Below are 22,241 nucleotides of genomic sequence, written 5' to 3' on the forward strand. Positions count from 1 at the left end.
TTTTCTTAACAACCCTGCCTACCTTTGTATCATCTGCAAACTTGGACATTAAACTTGATATACCATCATCAATATCATTCATAAACACCGAAAACAACAACGGACCCAACACTGAACCCTGAGGAACTCCACTAATAACATTAGTCCACGTTGAGCAGTGTCCATTGATTACCAATCTCTGTCTTCTGCAACTCAACCATCCCCTTATCCATAGCAGCAATTTGCCTCCAATGCCACACTGCTCCAATTTGTGCAGCAGTCTTCCATGTGCAACAGTATCAAAAGCCTTTCTAAGATCCAAATATATAATATCAAAGTTATTCCCTGCATCCAGTTCTTTTGTGACTACATCATAGTATCCAATCAAATTGGTCAGGCAAGACCTGCTCTTAACAAAACCATGCTGCGTCTGAGCTATAACTGAATTCTTGTCTAGATGATCCTGCAGTGCTTCTTTAACCAGTGCCTCCATTAATTTTCCTGGAACAAAAGTTAAACTAACAGGTCTATAATTACTTGTGTCAGTCTTTGATCCTCCTTTGTGAATTGGGGTTACATTTGCACATCTCCAGTCTATGGGTACCTCCCCTGAGTCCAAAGAAGCTCTCATAATTATGGCCAGGGGTTTGCTTACTTCCTTTGCTGCCTCCTTTAATATAACTGGATAGATCCCATCCACCCCAGGTGCCTTTTTTATGTTTATCCTCAATAATCGCTCCTCCACTTTCCTCTCAGTTATTACAAAATCATCTAGCTCACTGCCAATGTCTACTTTACCTACGTCATTCTCCTTCCTGAATAACTCCTCATGCGTGAATGTAGATGCAAAATACTCGTTTAGATTGTTAGCCACCTGAGCAGGATCCTCAACTGTTGAACCATCAATATCCAGTGGACCAATCTGATTCATTCCTTTCCTCCTTGAGTTTAAATAGGTAAAGAACTCTTTTCTGTTTTTCTTTGCATCCTTTGCCAAAGATTTTTCGTAGTCTGCCTTTGCCTGCCTAATCTCCTTTGTGACTTGGTTACAGACCAACTTATATCTATCATAGGCTTCCATGTCGCCCATTAATTTGTATGTATTCCATGCATTTTTCTTTTCTGCCACATGTCTCATTAGTTCATCTGACAACCATTTAGGCCTAAACCTTGAACAATATTTCTTAGTTGGTATGTAAAGCCTGGTAGCTTCCAAGATTAGTTCCTTGAATGCTTCCCATTTTGAGTTTGCTGTTGGTAACATCATCAGTTGGTCCCACTGTATAGAATTTAAATACTGTCTCAGACCATCATAGTCGCCTTTACGAAAACAAAAACCCTTCCCTTTACCTCTGATGGTAGTTACCTCCTTGAGTAAATCCCACTTCAACACACTGTGATCACTGCCACCTAGTGGTTCATTTATCTGCAGATTCTTAATGCATGAAGAATCACTACTGATAATCAGATCAAGAGTATTGCTCCCTCTTGTTGCCTCACGAACATGCTGATGTAGAAAACAATCATCCAATAAATCCACAAAAGCCTGGCTAATGTGTGAGTGACCAACCCACAAATTCCAGTCAATATCTGGGAAATTAAAATCCCCCATTATAAGACACTCTGATTTACTGGCCCACTCCATTTCCCTGTACAATATCTTATTATACTCATCAGAGTCATTAGGCCTATAGCACACTCCTACTCTCAATTTTGATTTCCCTATGCTTATGTTACACCAAACTGACTCGACACTGCCCTGTCCATCGATGTCGACTGGCTTCACTTCCTTGGATTTTATGTGTTTCTTAACTAATAGCATAACCCCTCCTCCCCTGTCTATCCTTTCTATACACATTGTGTTCCCCAAATTCCAGTTCCGCATTCCTTATATCTGTGTGACACCACGTCTCTGATATCCCAACAATATCTGCCTTTGATGTTTTGAGCAATACCTCAAATTCATCAAATTTATTTACCAAACTCCTAGCATTGGTGTACACGCAAGTATGCATTCACCTGTTTCTATTCTTAGCTACCCTAACGCAACCCATGTGTTTACTTGTACCGCAATGACTCCCAGCAGTCTCTGAAATATCCTGCATCTTGTTTTTCAGGCTTCTGCTCATTTCAATAGAAGCAGTGCAAGAATCACTTCCACCTCTGCCAGTGGCTACTGTTAATCTATTAGTCCTTGTATCCCCCCAACTAACAGTTTTCTGACCCACCTAACACTGCCTCGACAGCATCAGCAAAAATTCTTGCACCCTTTCTACTTGCATACACAAAGGAGATTCTGGCGGTGATGGAGACAACTCTAAACCCTTAAATATGACCTGTATATCAGGTCATATTTATGGGTTTTATGGTAATATGATAAAAGAGCCACAAAATGGTTTTGCTAAGAAGTTTATCTGAATGACTTCGTAAGGCATTATATAATAGTTAGTTTTAGAAAGATTCTTCTTGAAGAAGTGTAGCATTGAGGCTATATTGCTGAGTTGATAAAGTGATGATTAAGTGGTAGAGGCCCAGTTATCCATCCCTTAGACAAAAGTAAAAAGGGAGAGAAGAGCTATACTTCAATTGGACCAATTTTTCTGATTTTGGTCCTTCAGGGCTTTTTACTGGGCCCCTAATATGATATCTTCTTCAAAACTGTTGCTCTTTCAAGATCTATATTGAATGAAAGCACCATGTAGCAAGCAGGATTCATATATATATATATTTTTTTTTTTTTTTTTTTTTCCAGAATTGAAAGCACAATGCTAGAACTATCACTGCAGTTTTAAGTATAATACAACACTTATAATTGTTTAATTTTAAACATTGTTTAAACAAAAAATATGTGCACTGTGCTTATTTTTGCATAAATTATTCCATGTGCTGTTAACTTTTTTTTTGTAAGGCTTTTTATGTGGGTGAGCATGAACTCTCAACTATATTTGCAATCAACAAATATCAATTCTTGATTATAAAAAAAAAACTCATTTTCATTTGACTCGCCCATTTAATAAACTATCATTTTATGACCAAATAAAATAAATATGATATATAACCATATTTTTATCTTAGTTTTATGTTTAAATTTATAGAATGAAAGCTGTGACTCACAATCAAGTTCTAACCTCTCTCTACGTACCATAAAAGCACCAGCAGATGGAACTAGTAATAGCCAATCTCCTCCACATGTAAAGGTGCAAAGGAGTATTTCAGCAACTAGCAAACCCCGCCGATTTAGTCATGGTGAAGGAGGAGGAATCGGTGGCAGTGGTGAGTATATGGCAGGAAAACATTTAAGTACCAAAAATAAAAAGTACGGAAATAAAAAAAACTTTGCAAAGAGTTGAGATATTCTCTTTTTTTTTTAAAAAAAGGGGGGGGGGGGAGAGAAAGCCTGATCTAGTAATCTGTTTATCTGTTAAAAAAGGCCAAGACAGTAATCTGTTTATATAGGGTGATTCAAAAAGGACTTTACAACTTCGTAAGAAATTTAGAAATTTTAGAAATTGTATAGAAATTTATTCAGGAGACTTATAATTTATTGAATTGTCATATTGTAGCAAAAAACATCAAGTTTTACCTAGAATGGTCATTTTGATTTGATGTGACTGCCATTGGTGATACGTAGACATCCCATCTGAACTCGATTTCAGAACGCGATTTCAATCTCTCAATTCCAAACGTGACGTAACATGTCTGGCTTAACTTCTGTAACTGCGGTGGTGATTTTACTTTTGAGCTTGGCAAGATTGGTAGGTAAGGATGGAATAAACACTCAATCTTTAATGAAACCCCATAGAAAAAAGTCTAGAGGTGTCAAATCTGGGGAATGGGGGTGGCCATGCTAATGGCCCTGCTCAACCAATCCACCAACCTGGGAAACGATTATTGAGGAATTCCCTTATGAAGATACTCGATGAAGATGACCACGAAGGACGCTTTCACTTTCAGTAAGATGGCGCACCTCCTTACTACCTGACGGAGGTAAGGGAATTCCTCAATAACTGTTTCACAGGTCAGTGGATTGGTCGAGCAGGGACGTTAACATGTACACCTTGTTCCCCAGATTTGACGCCTCTAGACTTTTTTTTTTCTATGGGATTTCATTAAAGATAGTGTTTGTTCTATCCTTACTTACCAACCTTGCCGAGCTGAAAACTAAAATCTCCGCCACTGTTGCAGAAGTTATGCCGGATATGTTACGTTGCGTTTGGGAGGAATTGAGTTCAGATGGGATGTCTGCCGTATCACCAATGGCAGTCACATCGAGCCAAAATGACTGTTTTAGGTAAAACTTGATATTTTTACAATATGACAGTTCAATAAATTATATGTCTCCTGAATAAATTTCTATACACTTTCGAAGTTGTAAAGTCCTTTTTGAATTACCCTGTATATAAGATTGTCTCTTTTCATATGTAAGACTATTAACTACTGATAAGTAGCACAAATGCAGACCTTATAAAGAAGCTCCCATTATATGCATACCCAGTAATATTAATATTAATGAAAATAGATAATAACCAAATTCATATTATCAAAAGCAGGATTTTAGAATAAACAATAAATAAAAATAATAATAAATAGGCTGAAAAATAGTAACAAACTCCCTCATCCCTTTCTAACATAATCCTTAATCCACCTCCATGGGTTAAGACATTCTCAAAGAATAGTGGCAAAGCAGGTGCTAACCTCTAATTGAGTGAGAGGTTCCCAAAATGTGGGGAACACTTGATTTTGGGGGGGGGGGTGCTTGTTGTTTTCACGAAGCACTTTTTTAATGAGATATGGACACACCTTCCCACTAATCCAGGTATGAGGCATTTTTGTTTATTTCAATTATTTATATCTTATTTATTTGAGTTTAAATGCATAGAAGTATATATTAATTTATAAAAGTTTTTTTTTTTTTTCTTTTTCACTTATTCTGAAATTTAGGGAGTGTTTGAAATTTATGAAAAATTTTAAGCTGGCTTAAGGTATAAAAGTTTTGAACCTCTGCCCAAATCCGTAGTATCCTAGAACCAGGTCCAAAATTGTCATATGATAAGAATATCTAATCCCTCACTTTAACTCCCTAGAACCATGTCCTCACTGCAGACTCAACATATTATTGGCTACAAGAGAGCTTAACCTTGACTTTAGCTTTATAATAACTTTAGTCTGAGCATACATAATTTGAGGACATTTGTTCAGGTATTAGATATACGTTTGACTGATGAATATTTACCTAATGGACCAATTAACTACAGTGTCCAACATGATTTTTATATCAACTAATATGTTTTTTTTTTTTTTTGTTTTTTTTTGGCAATTTTTATGCATAGATTCTGAAAAAATTCCTAATTTCACATGTAGATGTGTATAGTTTTTTCTACATATACAACTTTTTGTGTTTACACATAACATGTATATGTTTCTACAATTACCAGCAAATAATAATGATTGCATGTGTTCATAGATGGCAGTAATGTTGGAGGATTGACACAAACTTGTCTCTCTGCCCCCCCCTCTCATTCAGTAATGGAAAGGTAGTTGTAGTGAAAGTATGTGTAAAGTTTATCTGCATATCTATTGCATATTAAGCAAAACCAAAGGAAGTGTCTAAATCATCCTGACAGTGAGGTCTATCCAACTATATTAAGGGATGCAGCAAAGGAGGTAAGCAGACCCTAGCAATAATTATGAGATGATCCTTCGATTCAGGACAGATCCCTTGGGAATGGAGATAAGCAAATGTATTCCAATTCACAAAGGGGGTAAAAGGGTCACATGAGTAATTACAGACCTGTTAGCTTAACTTCTGTTTCAGGGAAAATAATGGAGTCACTGGTTAAAGAAGTAATGCAGGACCATTTGGAAAATCATGCAATTATACTGTAATCACCATGGATTTTTCAAGGAACAGTCTTGTCTAATTATCAATCAACACTGCTCTTTGTAGACTAAAGTTATTAGGGGGATCCCCCAATGATCAGTATTAGGCCCATTGTATTTTATATATTTATTAATGATATTGATGGAGATGGAGATCAGGCTTAATTAGACATTAAGCCTGATAGTTATATCAGGTTTATGTCTAATTGATTTTAAGCTTGATATAACTAATTTACATTTAATTGAAAAATGCAAGGTACTGCATATGGGTAGCAATAATCCCAGATTAACATACCAATTATGTGATGGAAAATGAAAAATGCGTGAGGTAATTGTGCGGTCGGATATAAAGTTTTCTGAGCAGTGCAGATAGGCTGCCAGGCCAGCTCATGGGGTTTTGTCAGTGATATACAGGAATTTTGCTAGCAGGATTAAGGAGGTGATCATCCTTTTGTATAACGTAATGGTTAGGCTGCATCTTGAGTACTGCATACAGGTCTAGAGGCCTCATTTTAGGAAGGATGTGGATCTGCTGGAACAGGTGCAGAGAAAGGCAAGCTTAGTGCATTTTTCCTCCTGCTCAGATTACACACGAGAGGTGACATAAATTCAAATTGAAGAGGGATGTTTGTAGGTTGAATGTGCAGAAATTTGCCTTCAGCTAGTAGGTTTCAGCTAGTAGTAGATTTGAAACAAACTTTCATCTGTTTTCATGGAATTGGGTAGTGTGAAAAAATTCAAAGAAGAACTAGACAAACTATTGGTGGGGTTGAACACAGGTGATGTGGAAAGGTGATTTTTTTTTTTTTTTTTTTTTTTACTGATGTTTTATAAGCTTCCTTTCCTGCATCATTTACCGCTACTAATACTAATTTCTGCTATGTGCGTGGACAGTTTATAACAAAAACTTGTAGGAAAAAAATCAACAGTATTACTAAACATGCACATTTGTTGTACTTTGATTGAAAGATTGGTGATTAGGTTAAAATTTGGGCTCCACATATGTGTTACATTACATGCAGCACAAATCTGAGAATGTGGCCAACTGGGAAAATTAAAATTAGGCCTTTTGGTGTTTGATGTGGCACTATGATAAAAACTATGTAACTATGAAACCACATTGATTGCTATTGCTGTATGACAGAAATATTGGATGCACAAAAAAAAAAAAAAAAAAAAAAAAGGAAACTTTATCAGATATTTTTAATATAAGGGGCATTTGAAAAGTTTGTGGCCTGAGTACAAAAAGTTTATTTGAGAGTCATGTAACATGTTACTTTTCAACATAGTCCTCTTTGGAGTCAGTACACTTTTTGCCACCATGTTGCAATGTGTTGATTCCAGCTGTGATGAAAGTTTTCTCTTGAGCTTCCAGGAATGCATTCACTGCAGTTGTAACGTCACTGTCAGTAGAAAAATGGATGCCAGTCAAGTATTTTTTTTCAAATTTGCCTATGTTTTTTTCAAAATAGGTGAAAGTCCAGTAGTGATAGATCTCCTGAATATGGGGATGGTCCAAGATTTCAAAGCTGCAATTATGCAGTGCAGCCATGGCAGTGATAGAGGCAGGCACACTGTCCTGGGGGAACAAGACTCCTTTGCTGAGTTTATCTGGTGTGTTTCTTTGATATTTTGATGCAAACACCTCTCTAGTCTGCATGATATGCCCTGTAACTTTCTGGCCTTTTAGAAAGTAATTCACAAGCAACACTCCACCAGCATCCCAAAAAACTGATGCTATCACCTTACCAACAGAAGGAATTGACTTTGCTATCTTTGGAGGGGGAGGAGAGCTGTGTTTACACAGTTTGGACTGTTCTTTTGTCTCTGACTGGAAGCAGTAGACCCACATCTCATACATGGTCAGAAACCTTGCAAGGAAATTTGCTGGATCTTCTTGAAACAATGCAGATGTTCACTTGATTTGACAACTCTGTATGTTTTTGATCTGCTGTCAACAGCTTTAGAATCTGTCATTCTGACACCTTTTTTCATAGTTTTCATTGGGCCTCTCAAATAAAGAAACTCCTCAAAGACATGTACTTGAAAAAAAACTATAGGGTATAAAGTGTTCCAATTTAATGGATGCAAAACTGGAAAAAAATAAACTCCTCAAAGACAATGTACTTGAAAAACTGCAGGATGCTAAACTAGCAGCATGATAATCATTTAAAACTGTTGCACACAAATTTCTTGAAAAAAGGAAAGATGAAAGTACTGGATGTCTGAAAATTCATCTTCATTCTCATCTCAGTTTATTCCCTCAACATTTGATGAGTTTTTCCCTCAACATGTAAATGATGAGCAAGGGGGAACACTTTAATCAGGACATCCATGATAGAAAAACAGTACCAAGGTTCCTGGGATACTGCTGTTTTCTTAAGAGGGAAACTCTCTGAGTGACATACATTCCAAAGGAAATAGAATGTATATAAAACATGTTTGATTGAAGTATTTTAAAATGAATGACTCATTTTTAAGATAGCATATGTATTATAGTACAATATTTGAATTGAGCATTGATTAAGTTACAAAAATTTCAGTATATCTTTTGATGGAGATGTATTAGAGACATAATTTTGGTATTTTTGAAATCAGCAGATCAATTTCCTTTAGAATCTGCAACATTTTGCTCCAATGGTACAAAAAATTATTTTTTGTTTATTATTTTTTAATTAGAACAGTGCTAGTAATTAACTATGGATCTGTTAATATGTATCTATTAAGCTTATATGTTAAGAGTATTAAGATTGGTCAAAATTAATTAAAAAAATAAGATTCTACAGAATGCAAAAACTTTTTCCCATTTTTGAATTCACAATTCAGCTGTTTTAGCCCAAAGGACAAAATAAAACAGAGGCAGTTTTGAACGTAAAATGTTAGTTAAAATCTATTTTTTACAAGATAAAAACCTGTCAAAACCTGTTTTCTTTCTCATTATTTAGAATTTTTTCCCAAAATTTGTGATTGGTTTTGAACTTCTGATAGTCAGTTTTCAAAGAATATTTATTTATTTATTATTGTTTTTTTTTTTTTGTTTGTTTTTTTTCGTTAGGAAGGTAGAGAGGCCTTTTTCAGTATTTTGAATTGATAGCATTGTTAAAATAATAAACTGTTACACTATTAAAATTACAAAAGTTTAAATTTTTTTAAGCTTCATTTGATGAACAGCTGTATTTGAATTTTGTATTGCAGAACAGTGGCTAAATGGAATCATGTGGTACTATTAATGCTGGGATTTTGACTGTCTTATGTCCTGACATATACGCACACATGCAAAAAGTTGCAATGGTTGAAAGCTGTAACCATATTTTTTAAGAAATGACAGTAATACTAAATGACTGTTTCAATGGCTGATATTGAAGTTTAAAAAAAAAAAAAAAAAAAAAAAATTAATTTTCAAATTTTTTGTATTTAATTTTATTAGGTAACAATCAAAATTCAGTAACTAATGGGCCTACTGCAGCCCCATCATCTTTCAAGAGGCAGAATACACTTGATACATCCAATATAAGGGAAGTTCCTTCAGTCACATCTACTGTGGGATCTCCGACACTGCCTTCTGCCCCCCGGTCTGTTAAATCTGGGCCAGCTATACAGCCTCCTGAAACCAACTCAGGTAATTATCATTGTACCAAACTTTGGAAAATCTAATATTAAACAATTGGAAAGTTTCTTTAAAATAAGAATTGTTGTAGAAATGCAGGATGATTATAGAGAAATTTTGGTAGCTTCTTCAAGTGAAGTTAGTATTGGCATTGGCAACATGATACAAGGAAAAAAGCTTACACAGCACCAGCCTAAAAAAAAAGATTCCCCATTCCTTCCAATAATTTGTCCAAGCCTTCCTTAAAGTTATTCAAACTACCCATCTCCACAGTATTAGGTGAAAGTTTATTCTAGAAATTGATTACTCTGTCTGAACACAAATTTCTGCACATTTGTTCTGTAGCTATTCTTGTCTTATTTTTATTTATGTTGTTTGGAAAGTTACTTTAAAATACAAGAAAAAGTAACAATACCATCAGCATTTAGTTTACTAAATGATTTTAAAGTCTTATATACTTCAAAGCTGTTATGCACGCATGCCTAGTTTTTAGAGACTACAATTTACAGAACCCATTGTTTTTGGTGAGGTTATCCTTTTGTCCCCCTAACTAATCCTGTTGCTTTTCTCTGCACCCTTTCCAACAGATCTATGCTCTTTCTAAAATGAGGTTTCCAAACCTGCATGTAGTATTCGAGAATGTGGCCTAGCCATTGCTTTATACAATGGGATAATCACCTCATTGTCCCTGCTGGCAAAGTTCATGTACATCATTGACAAAACCCAGAGGGCTGTTGTAGCAGCTTGTTTGCACTACTTAGAGAATTCATGTTTGACTGTGCAGTTACTGCCTATGTTTTTCATATTCCACTACCTTGAGTTTGGTACCACCCAAATGGTATTATTCCAGTATTACTGCTACCTAAATGCACTACTTTGTATTTATCACTGTTAGACTTCAGTTGCCATTTTCTTCTTGAAATAGCATACGCTGATTACTGTCATTAATAACTCTGCCCACCTTTGTATCATTGGCACGTTTAGAAATCAAACTTGAAATGCCTAAACCAGTATCATTAATATGTTTGCTGCTGCCTATATTTTAGAGGCCTGTTCAGTGTGCTATAAGTTTCAGAATGTTGAGATATAACATTCCAAAATCCTCAGCTCTCCAAGAATTAGTAAATAATAGCTAAAACATAAGTCTAGACTTCATAACTGAAAGAAAACACTTACTTTTGGGCTGAGCACTGTAAATTAGAACAAAACCGAAAATTTTTTAAAAAGTTTATTCTTCGTACATAAACTAACTTCAGTGCAAGCAAAAAAAAAAAAAAAGTGTAACTATTAAATTTTTTTTTTTTTTTTAATAATCGATGGTAATAGTCTAGAGTTCAGTAATTGTGCTGACAATGGAGCAGTCTGTTTCATATGCCTTTACTTTAATATCACTTGTATAGTGACCACTTATTGCACTTTGGGGGTGCTGTACCATGATGCTTTTATGAGTTGACACAACAGATATGTTAAATAGATAAATATATTTAATAAACAAATAGATAAATATTAAAAACTGAACTGTAAAGAGCTGACACCAATCCCTGTGTCATTGTGGAATCTCATCCCATCAGAGACTGTTGAATTTCTTAAAGGCATTTTCAATTGTGACTGTAGTTTAGCCAATCTCCAACAGAAATAGCAAGGTTTTCTCTCCATAAGCTGCCCAGGATTTATAACTTCTACATTATGTGCAAATCAGGCTATGTATGAACACATACATTATATAGACATAATGTGCGATAAAGACCCCAAGAATTGGCATGCTGTGATGGTTTTGCATCACTGATAAGAGAAAAGTTGGTCTTGTTGTCCACTATATTGCCTCTTGACATAGGCACCTGTATGTGGTGAGGGGACCTCCCAGTGATGCTGCTGGTCTTCCAGATTAGCATCACTGGGATCCAATGCCCACAGGTTCCAGACTAACATCATAGGAATCCAGCATGTTTGCCGTGCACCCTTGGAAATTCAGGCAGATCCTGGTGGTTGGGTGGGGCCCCACCTTCAACACACCACTTTGGCTTCTGCTTTGACAAAATGGGTAGCCCTCAATGGATCGCCCAGGATCAATCGGCTAGTGGATTCTCCTGCAAGGGTCAGCCGCGTCAATGCCATGTCCCTACCCTTATGGTCTGAGGGACAGTATTCAGGTTGACAGTGGTATGGATAATAGTGTCTGAGTAGCCCTGGCATCCCATACCTGAGTGCATCTATTGCTTGCTGGATAGTGGGCATCCCATTTGTGCTCCATGGTGGGTGGGAAGCCCGGGTACTGAACCAAACTAAACAACTCATGAATCCTGATACTACTCAACTTTCTTGTGGACATCAAGAATAAATCAAGATCCAAAGAGGGGACTGGCAGTGCCAGTCGGGATAGATCTTCTGGGACCACAACACTATTCCTACCAGAAGCTAAAGACACTACAGATGACACCACCTCAGCAAAGAGGCCCAAGGCCTACTTCAGTTCTAATGCCTAGATACCTGATACTCCATTCCATCAGAGAGAAACCTATAAGGAAAATGTCGCCCTTCTTTATTCAGAAGGGTTTGGAAGAATTGGCAGGCTCCTCGAAAAATCTGTAAAACGGCTGCGTTCTGGGAATATCCATATAGAAACCAAATGTGATAAGCACTCTGAAGAGCGGGCGCCTCCGTAGCCAGGTGGGAAGGAGCAGCAGTGCGTAGCACACGCTTCTTGATTAGACCGGGGTTCAAGCCCATCACCACGGAATACGGAGGATGCGGAAAGGTCAGGGAATGCCCACCGCATATCCCGGAGCAATATGTCCTTAGTTGCTAATGCTCTTAAAAACCAAATAACAAACAAACAAACAAACTCTAAAGAGCTCCTCCGAGCAACATCTATTGGGGGATTGCCAATCTTGAAATTACTTATTTGGTTCATAATTTTGTGGCACCTCCTGTCCATTAGGGGCTGAGATCTGAAAACCTGCCCTGGTGAAATCTTCATTTGTTGTCTAGATTACTTTTCTAAATAACATAATGTCAGAAGAAGACAGAAATATTACTTGGTCCCAGCAATTTGAAGCATATTCTTCCTCTGTGGATTTCGTAACAAGACAGGTGTCTCTCAAGAAAGAATCTTCTTGGACACCAGTAAGCAATAAAGGTAAAAGGAAATCAAAGACCCCTAAAACTATTATAATAAGGGAAAAAGACAAACCAAAACTTGATAAAACAAATATGGAAAAAATTATGACCTTGGATGATGAAGATATGAACCACCCGACTCTTGTTAAAGTAGTTCAAGCAAGTACAGCCAAGAAGGGTGAGGGTTATGGAGTTTTTGATTCCCCAAGTGGTGTAGGAGATAATATAATTACTGTTTGTAGTAGGGAGGACCATAGGATTTCTTTTATAGATGGTTTAAACCTAGGAGGATTATTAAATTCCTCTGAGGTGTATGTGGCATTGGCTAAGATAAGAAGGGCTTTAGGAGAAATAATGTCTAAAGAGTCAAGTAAAAGCATCCATTAGAATTTTTGGTCTCTGGGCTTACTTGGAGGCAGTGACAACAACTTTAGTCGTGGACAATGAGCACCTCAAGGTATGAGCCAGGGATCTGGAGGAGAGTGCTTGTCAGATAAATCAAATTTTAGATTGCCAGATTGAATTTCATAAGAAGTCATGTGCAGATAGTGTGGCAGGATCTCAAGTTGACTGATCTGTGGACATCAAGAATAAACCAAGATCCAAAGAGGGGACTGGCAGTGCTAGTCGGGATAGATCCTTATCAGTTCCTAGAGGTGTACCTAATCCTCAGAATCTGGTTATTCTCATGCCCACTGAAGATTCTTCCTTGAGTTCGAGTCAGAACATAAAGCAGAAAGTGACTCAAGTCATTAAGCGTGACCACAAGGAGATGAAAGTGAAAGGTATTATTCTCCTTAGGAATAAAGGAGACCATCTTTGTGGAGACCACAAATTCGGCAGATGCGAATAGGATCTCTTCTGCTCCTGCCTTGAAAGAGATAGGTCTTACAATGGAGAAATCTCAGTTATCAGATCCAACAGTGTTAATATATGGTGTCCCTCGTGATTATGTTAAGGAGGATATACTTGAAGATCTTTTCATTAAAAACTTAAAAGATTTTGAATTCTCACAGAATGAAGTTAAAGACAAGGTGTCTTTCATATTTATTTATGGATCAGGTTCAAAAGTGGTTAATTGGGTGATCAGATTTAGTCCTCGTATGATGAAGTATATTCTGGAGAGTGATAGAATCTATCTTGGATTCACATAACACAGGTTCTGCAGGTTTACGATTGTAAGCAAATGTTTCCGTTGTTTGGGGTATTTTGGGGCCCAATTTTGATCCCATAAGGCAGTTTCTTGTGGACACTATGCAGAGGGTGGTCATGTGTCTATGGAGAGTGTCCCCATAAAGAAGATTCTCCAAAATGTATCAACTGTAAGAGACGTGGTAGAGATTATAATCATTCTGTAAGGGATGCTAAGTGTTCAGAATACTTGAAAGCGGTACAGCATGAGGGTGTAAAAGTTCTTCAGATAAATGGTCAATGCTCATGAGTGGCAATGGATGAGATTAGAATAGCAGCATTTGAAAATAACTTTGAAATTATTTGCATACAGGAACCCTTCCATCCCTTGCAGGTAGGAGGTGGGGCCTATAAAGTTGTAGGTTTTCCAACCTCAGCAAGAATTATTCATTCGCTTGACAAACCTCCAAAAAGTGCAATAGTTATTTTAAATAATGATCTGGTGGTTACCAACATTACAGATCTGTATACGGACACTGTGACCTATTTAATGATCTCCACATCTTTCAAAGTTTTTATATTGTGTCTGTTTACTGTCTGCCAACTGAGGATGTACAATTGACTCTTTCATTTGGACAATATATGTACTAATTTTATCTCTATAAATCTTATAATAATAGCGGATCTAAATGCCAAATCCAGCTTCTGGCCCATCGGTTTTACCAACCATAGAGGATTAGCCCTTGAGATTTAATTTTGTCCTACAGTTGAGTGTGCAAAACTTGCTTCACAAGCCGTTCACATTCTCCACTGTGAATGGCATATCCAACGTAGATGTCACTCTTACCATGGTCAAAACAGATTACATTCTAACTGACTGGGATGTTATTCCAAGCCTTGTAAATAGTGGATTCATGTACTTTTGAACTGTCCATTGTACTCTCAACCTAGAGTGGATTTAATGTCTGTGGTTCCAAATCTATTGGAGACCAATGTAATTATCCTAGTTGAAGATCATGATAACTTTACAGCTCTGTGAACTTTCTTGAGAACTGTCTTTACATCGAGGATTCAGCTAAGAACTTCAGCTTCTCCTAGAAATTGACTTTACAAAAAGACAAAAGGTTAATGTGGAAACAGAAGATTTTTGTCAATTGTTATTGTGTTGATTTTTGTCAATTGTTATTGTGTTGATTTTTGTCAATTGTTATTGTGTTGATTTTTGTCAATTGTTATTGTGTTGATTTTTGTCAATTGTTATTGTGTTGATTTATGTTAATCAGTGGTGATTTAATGGTGATTGGTCAATTGCTATTGACAAGATGTCAGCAGGTTTGAAGTTCTAGCAGAAAGACTAGATAGTGCTGTTAATTAAATGTGGAGGTGGTCTTTCTTTGAAGAGTATTTCTGTAGTTAAACATAGTCCATTGTATGTAAACTGATTATGTATTGTTTTCTAGATTCTCTGGAATTCTGAGACTGATTACATTTAAAACAAGTGTTGTATATATCTGTTTATATAATAATTACTGTTTCTTGGTGGTACTGAGGATAATTTGTGGAATTTTCTCTACTAGTGATTCACTTTTCATTCATTTATTATTTCATTTTATTTAATTATTCACCCGCTCCAAGGTCAGGGTAATCTGGAAGTGAGATAGGCATCCACCGGTATTGCACTACCTCCGGTGGGTGTGGGACTTGTGCATTCGGCACAAACAGATAATGTAAACCCGAGCCTAGAGAAGGGCACCAGGTAGCAACTGCCTTGTATTGGCAGTGGTATAATACCGCACACATGTTTTTAGGCCAACTTCGTAGAGGTTCTGCGGCAGTACAGATGAACTAGGTGGAGATGGGCTTTTGCCTAGGAGCCACCCTTGATTCTGGGATACACGTTTGCAATACACCAGGAGGTCATATATAATATAGTATTTTATATATGTATAACGAGAACATTAATGCATATAAAATTGTATATATATTTTGTAAGTTTTGTATATAAATGTAATAATTGTGTGTAATAAATGTAATAAATGTAATACAAATAAGTGGAAATGGAATGGAAATTACAGTAACACCCCACTTAATTCATCCTAAAGCATGATCTCTGAATGGGATCTACTTAAAGGTGTCTGAAGAGGCAATCTGTTTAGAAGTGAAACTGCAAGGAGTGACAACTGTAAAGAGAATGTTTGTACATAGGGATGAGAATCTAGTGCTAACTAGAAACCTCATCATTACTTTTAATACGCTAATATCATCTAAAAATGAGATTAAAGCTGGTTATCTGAACTGCACAGTACACCCATAGGTTCCAAACCTGTTAAAGTGCTTTAAGTGCCAGAAATATGGATATTCACAAATGGCCTGCCGTGGTGCTCTTGCTTGTGCGCTTTCTGTGGTTCAAAGGACCAAGAAATCACATCATGCAAAGCCACAAAACCAACCTGCATTAATTTCCAAGGCAAAGCACCCTACATATTCTTGAGCATGCCAGAGGTGGAAGGAAGAAAAAAAAAATACAGACACTAAAGGCAGAGTTGAACATCTCATGCCAGGAGGTCAGAAAAGCAGTTAATCCAGTGAATAGCAATAAGGCAACATATGCTGAAAAGGTTACCAAAAAATATTCTATTGGGAATTGAACCGAAATGACTGTACCACTGAAAGAGTCATTTACACCCATAGCCCACTATTTACTGAGTTCAGAAAACTCAAGTCATCTTCCACTCCACTGCCAACACCTTGTGCTCCAGCACTACAAAAATCGAGCGATAAAGTAACAGAACAGAAAACCCAACCAACATCAGTACAAGAAAAAAATGGATGTCAAAACCAAGGAAGTGCCTGACGAAACAATCTTGGAACTCTTTGCATAGGAAGAAATGGACACAAGACAGAGCCATACTTCCAAAAAAAAAAGGTAAATCCAAGGCTGAAAAAAGTAAACCCTCAGCACGTCGGAAGCTGACCGACAGATCCACCAAGCCCAAGTAATGGCTAAATTCATACAGTGGAATTGTTGTGAATTCCAGCGAAATGCACATCTATCTTTGGACCTTTTCAAGAAGCTTGATATTTTTTTTTTACATAGTATTCCAAATGCAGTCTTAATCACTTCTTTGTCCTTGATAATACAATTTGTGTATATCCTTATCAGAACCTCACAAGCTATCCCAGCAAGCTATCTACACTGACCAGCAAACTACACTTCCAGCAAACTGTGCAGTTACTCCTAGCATAGTAGTACTATCACTTATGCTATGGCAGTTCTATGGAATCAGACCCTGTCAGTATCAGCACAATGCTTCGTGTCATACAGTGAGGATCACCTAGGGTAGGTCTGTGGGTGATAATGTCAGAAATTTAGACTGGCCAGCTCAGATCCCATACCTTAACTCCATTGAATGATATTAGCAAAAGGACAATATGTAGGGAGTATACATCGGTTCTATAGAATAACCACAGCACACAATGTACAGTGTTATCTTGCCTGGTGCACATGCCATCCATCATAATTGGTGGTGCACAGCTCCTCTGAAACATTGTGAACCTGCAGGATGAATTTGCAGAAGAAATAGAGGCAAATTCCAACTGACACTTGAAATTGGTAAAAATATGCCTTGATGGGTGAGGCTGTCATATATGCAAAGATGAAATTCTTTATATTTAATGTTTGAATTAAAATCCTTCATTTTGCAAATGTGTTTATGCTTGCATGTGTGTCCAACCATCCAAATGCTTTTTACCATGTACAGTATATTGCCAAAGGTATCATTTGAGAAATATGTATAAAAACAATTGTGTTCATGCTAGAAGTAAGCTGTTTGTTGTTGTTGGTTTGTTTGTTTTAGGAGCATTAGCAACTAAGGCCATATTGCTCCGGGAATATGCGGTGGTCATTCCCTGACCTTTCCCCATTCTCCGTATTTGGTGGTCATGGGCTCGAACCCCGGTCTAATCAAGAAGAGCATGCTACGCACTGCTGCTCCTGCCCACCTGGCTATGGAGGCACCCTAGAAGTAAGCAACTAGTGAAATAGAGTAGATGGGGGAGCCATTAGTGACCTCAAGGAGTTATCATGCAGTGCCATTTTCAACAATCAGTCTGTTCTGTTCGTTGCATGCAGTAAAACCTCCACCCTAGATCAACAGTGGCTGACATAATTACCAAATGAAAAACATGGGTGTTACCTACAGCTAGGAAATGAGTGGACTACTGAAATCAAGAATTTGATCAATAGAGACTGGCGGGTGTTCAAAGAGTGATATGTAGTCCCCATCATCCCTCATTGAATACTGTCGACCAGGAGTTTGTAGAGTCCACAGGAACTGATATTAGCAAATGTACAATATGTAGGGAGTGTACATCGGTTCTATAGAATAACCACAGCACACAATACACAGCGTTATCTTGCCTGGTGCACGTGCACCATCAGTTATGATGGGTAGTGCACGTACATGCTCTGCTTGATGCCACCCATCATATGGAGTGATGACTCACAGTATATAGTTTTCTGATCTGATGGTAGTGTTTAGGTCAGTGGATGCCTAGAGAATATTGTTTATCAGTGTGTGTTCTTCCCAGTTGAAGTTTGGCAGAGGTGCTGTTATCACCTGGAATTGTTTCTTATGGTTTGAGAATGGATTGTTGGTCATTGTTCCTGGAGCAGTTAATGCCATGTATTCTTGACAGTTCTGCTCTTCTTAGACTGTGATAAGAGAATGAGGAAACCCTTTTTTTTTTTTTTCAGTGTGACAGTGCACCGTGTTATACTGCACAGCCTGCAGGGACTTGGTTTGGAAACATGGACATGCAAAAGCTTCATTGACCTGTCTAAAGTGCTGACCATAACTCCATTGAACATTCAGTTAAGGTCAGCACCTTGAGCATGTTAGTTAGCACATTGCTATCCCAGTTCATTTATGATTAACTGGGGTATCAATTCAGGCCATGCTAACACTGCCCATAATCAATAGCTGAATTGGCCTCTGATTAGCCAGTTGAAAAAGGAATATACCAAAGTACTGCTTCCTGTTATCAAAAACAGTTAAACATCTATTGATGAGGATATATGTAATTAAGAGAAAAGGTGAACTGAAATGTAGACATGTATAGTATCTTATGTAAGGTGGCTCCCAAATGCTAGTTCAACTCTGCCGTGTTACACTGTGATGTCACAAAAACTCTGCAGGAAGGCCAACAATGTGTGTAATGCTATGTTTGTGCCGTGTATGTGTTTGTTATGTTTAGTTGTTTCTGGCTGCTTTGCTATCAGGAAGCAACAAGCACCAGGGTGGTGCATCCTGATACCTGTCTACGCCGTGAGGAGGCAGGCCACAGCTAGTGCGAACCGCAGCAAACCTCGAGTGTCATATACTGAATGTTGAAATCATTCAAAATATGAGCAAATAAAATTAAATTTAACAGTAAATTAATAGAAATCAGAAAAATTAAAGGTAAAAATAAGTAAATAAAATAAAATTAAAATTAAATTCAGTAAAAATAAAGATAAAAATAAGTTAATAAAAAAAATAATAATAATAAAAAAATCATCCCGCACCAGTGTAAGGTGGTGCCAGCAGATGACCTCGTCTCAGGACCAGCCTGAGGTTAGCAGGAAATAGAAGTCAAGAAGACACAGTGATGTCACTCGGCATCATACAAGTTTGTTAACCAACTGTACAAGTCAAAGATGGTGGTGAAGATGGTACTTGAACTAAAAAATGGTGGTAGTATCACGAGATGGAGACAATAGAGATGCTGGTCTGGACCAGAGGTAGAGCTGGAATAGGAGTAGTTCCTGAAATTGGGGCACTACTGATGATTTGTCCACGTCTGGCAATGGCTTTATATATAACTCTCGCAGCCTAGAAGACTGAATTAGTCTTCTAGGCTGCGACAGTTACAGAGGGGAGAATCAGACAGATTAAACATAGCAAGTTTAGCACGAAGGGACCCATGGCCAGTTAGAAGAAAAAGAGTGTGGAGACTCGGACTTAAACATTTTAGAATAGATTTTTGTAAGGCAAAGGACTGAACTTTAATGGAATAAACTTTCTTGTGACCATACCTTTTCAAGAAGAAGACCACCGATCTTGCGAGAGTTGAACCAGGTGTTTCCAGCAACGAGTTAGGTGAGCTGACTTGATATTAAATATTATGTCAATAAAAGGCTCTTTGAAACATGCAGGTCTCACTTATGTTTTGGCAAAATAATATATTGTACATAGCCATAAAAAAAAAATCCATGTTTGTTAGGACAAAAAACTGCATACCGCTTCATGTATCGTTTTTCCATAGTTTTCGCTTTGCTTTTTTTTGTAGAGCAGATATCTTTTAAAGGCACAGAAGGTGATATTATACAACATGTTGGCACTAATGACATTAAGAAGAAGAGATCTACAGATTTACTTAACAAGTACTGGTCCATGTTGAAAAAAAGTCATGAGTTAGGGTTGAATTTGAAAGTGTCTGCAATTTGTAATGTGTAATGTAATGTGCTTGTGCCAAGAGAGATTAGAAGTCAGGGTAACCCCCAAAATAGATTAGCATTAGTAGAGGCATTTGATGCATGCAAGAAAGCAAGCTTATGTGCATCAGCCAAAAAAAAAAACAAAAAAAAAACACTTCCACTTCACCCCTCTGTTCGTTCAAAATACCTGTCCAGCTGAGCTTTAAACTTATTTAGGCTATCAACTTCCACGACAAGGGATGGAAGTCTGTTCCACCAACCAACCACCCGCTGGCTAAAGGCAAATTTCCGCACATCTATCCTACATCTGTCTTTCCTCAATTTGAATTTATGCCCTCTCAGGTGATTATTCTGAGCGAGAGGAAGAATCCCATCAGCATTGAGCATGCTCAAACCATTCAAGGCTTTATACACCTCTATCAGATCACCTCGCTGGTGCCTAGTCTCCAGACACTAATTTGCAAAACTTAAGCCTTTCTTCGTAAGAGCAACCCTTTGTTCCATTCACTAATCTTATTGCCCTTCTCTGTACTCGTTCCAGCAGCTCTACATCCTTCTTGAAATGAGGCCCCAGACCTGTGTACAGTACTCTAGGTGTGGCCTGACCATTGCCTTATACAAGGGAATAATCACCTCCTTATCCCTGCTAGAAAAATTCCTGTATATCATTGATAAGACACCATGAGCTACTCTTGCAGCCCATCTGCACTACTCAGAGAACTTCATATCTGCCTACACAACCACCCCCAGGTCCCTTTCATTCTCTACCACTGTCAGTGTAGTACCACAGAGTTGATACGTTGCTCTGGGGTTGCTGTTTCCCATGTGTAGTACTTTACATTTGTCAATGTTAAACTTCATTTGCCACCTCTCAGCCCATCTGCTCAACCTTTCCAGATCCTGTTGCAGCAGCATAGTGTCAGAAGTGTCCTTGACAACCATGCCTACCTTTGTATCGTCTGCAAACTTCGACATTAAGTGTGATATACCATCATCAATATCATTTATAAATACAGAAAACAATAATGGACCCAACACCGAGTCCTGAGGGACTCCACTAATAACATTAGTCCACGACGAGCAGTGTCCATTGATTACCACTCTCTGTCTTCTCCCCCTCAGCCACCCCTTTATCCACAGCAGCAATTTGCCTTCAATGTCACACTGCTCCAATTTGTGCAGCAGTCTTCCATGTGCAACAGTATCAAAAGCCTTTCTAATATCAAAGTTATTCCCTGCATCCAGTTCCTTTGTGACTGCATCATAGTATCCAATCAAATTGGTCAGGCAAGACTTCCCCTTAACAAAACCATGCTGTGTCCGAGCTATAACTGAAGTCTTGTCTAAATGATCCTGCAGTGCTTCTTTAACTAGTGCCTCCATTAATTTTCCTGGAACAGAAGTTAAACTCACAGGTCTATAATTACTTGTGTCAGCCTTTGATCCTCCTTTGTGAATTGGGGTGACATTTGCACATCTCCAGTCTGTGGGTACCTCCCCTGAGTCCAAGGAAGCTCTCATAATTATGGCTAAGGGTTTGCTTACTTCCTCTGCTGCCTCCTTTAATATAACTGGATAGGTCCCATCCACCCCGGGTGCCTTTCTTGTGTTTATATTCATCAATTTCTCCTCCACTTTACTCTCAGTTATTACAAGATTCTCTAGCTTACTGCTAGAGTTGAATAGACCTCTGGCTTTCCCCTCGCTAAATAACTTCTCATGTGTGAATGTCGATGCAAAATATTCATTTAGTTTGTTAGCTACCTGAGCAGGATCATCAACAGTTGACCCATCGATATCAAGTGGACCAATCTGATTCATCCCCTTCCTTCTAGAGTTTACATAAGTAAAGAACTCTTTGCTCTTTTTCTTTGCATCCCTTGCTAAAGATTTCTCGTAATCTGCCTTCGCCTGCCTAACCTCCTTTGTAACTTGGTTACAGATCAACTTGAATCTATCATAGGCTTCTGTGTCCTGTGTTAATTTGTATGTATCCCATGCATGTTTCTTCTCTGCCATATGCCTCATCAGTTCATCTGACATCCGTTT

The 22,241-nt window shown here is 37.8% G+C and overlaps 1 protein-coding gene across 1 annotated transcript in view; it reads left to right on the forward strand.

The window, feature by feature from the left end:
- LOC150077008 (MAP/microtubule affinity-regulating kinase 3-like) overlaps nt 1-22,241 on the forward strand; it is a 392,997-nt gene that overhangs the window by 219,198 nt on the left and 151,558 nt on the right. The window contains 2 exon segments of the mRNA XM_090386570.1: nt 3,075-3,252; nt 9,287-9,478. Coding sequence (XP_090242696.1) covers nt 3,075-3,252; nt 9,287-9,478 — 370 coding nt within the window.

The sequence above is a fragment of the Mastigoproctus giganteus genome, chromosome 12, assembly GCF_048544385.1.
Source record: "Mastigoproctus giganteus isolate SK-2022 chromosome 12, ASM4854438v1, whole genome shotgun sequence".
Taxonomy (NCBI): domain Eukaryota; kingdom Metazoa; phylum Arthropoda; class Arachnida; order Uropygi; family Thelyphonidae; genus Mastigoproctus; species Mastigoproctus giganteus.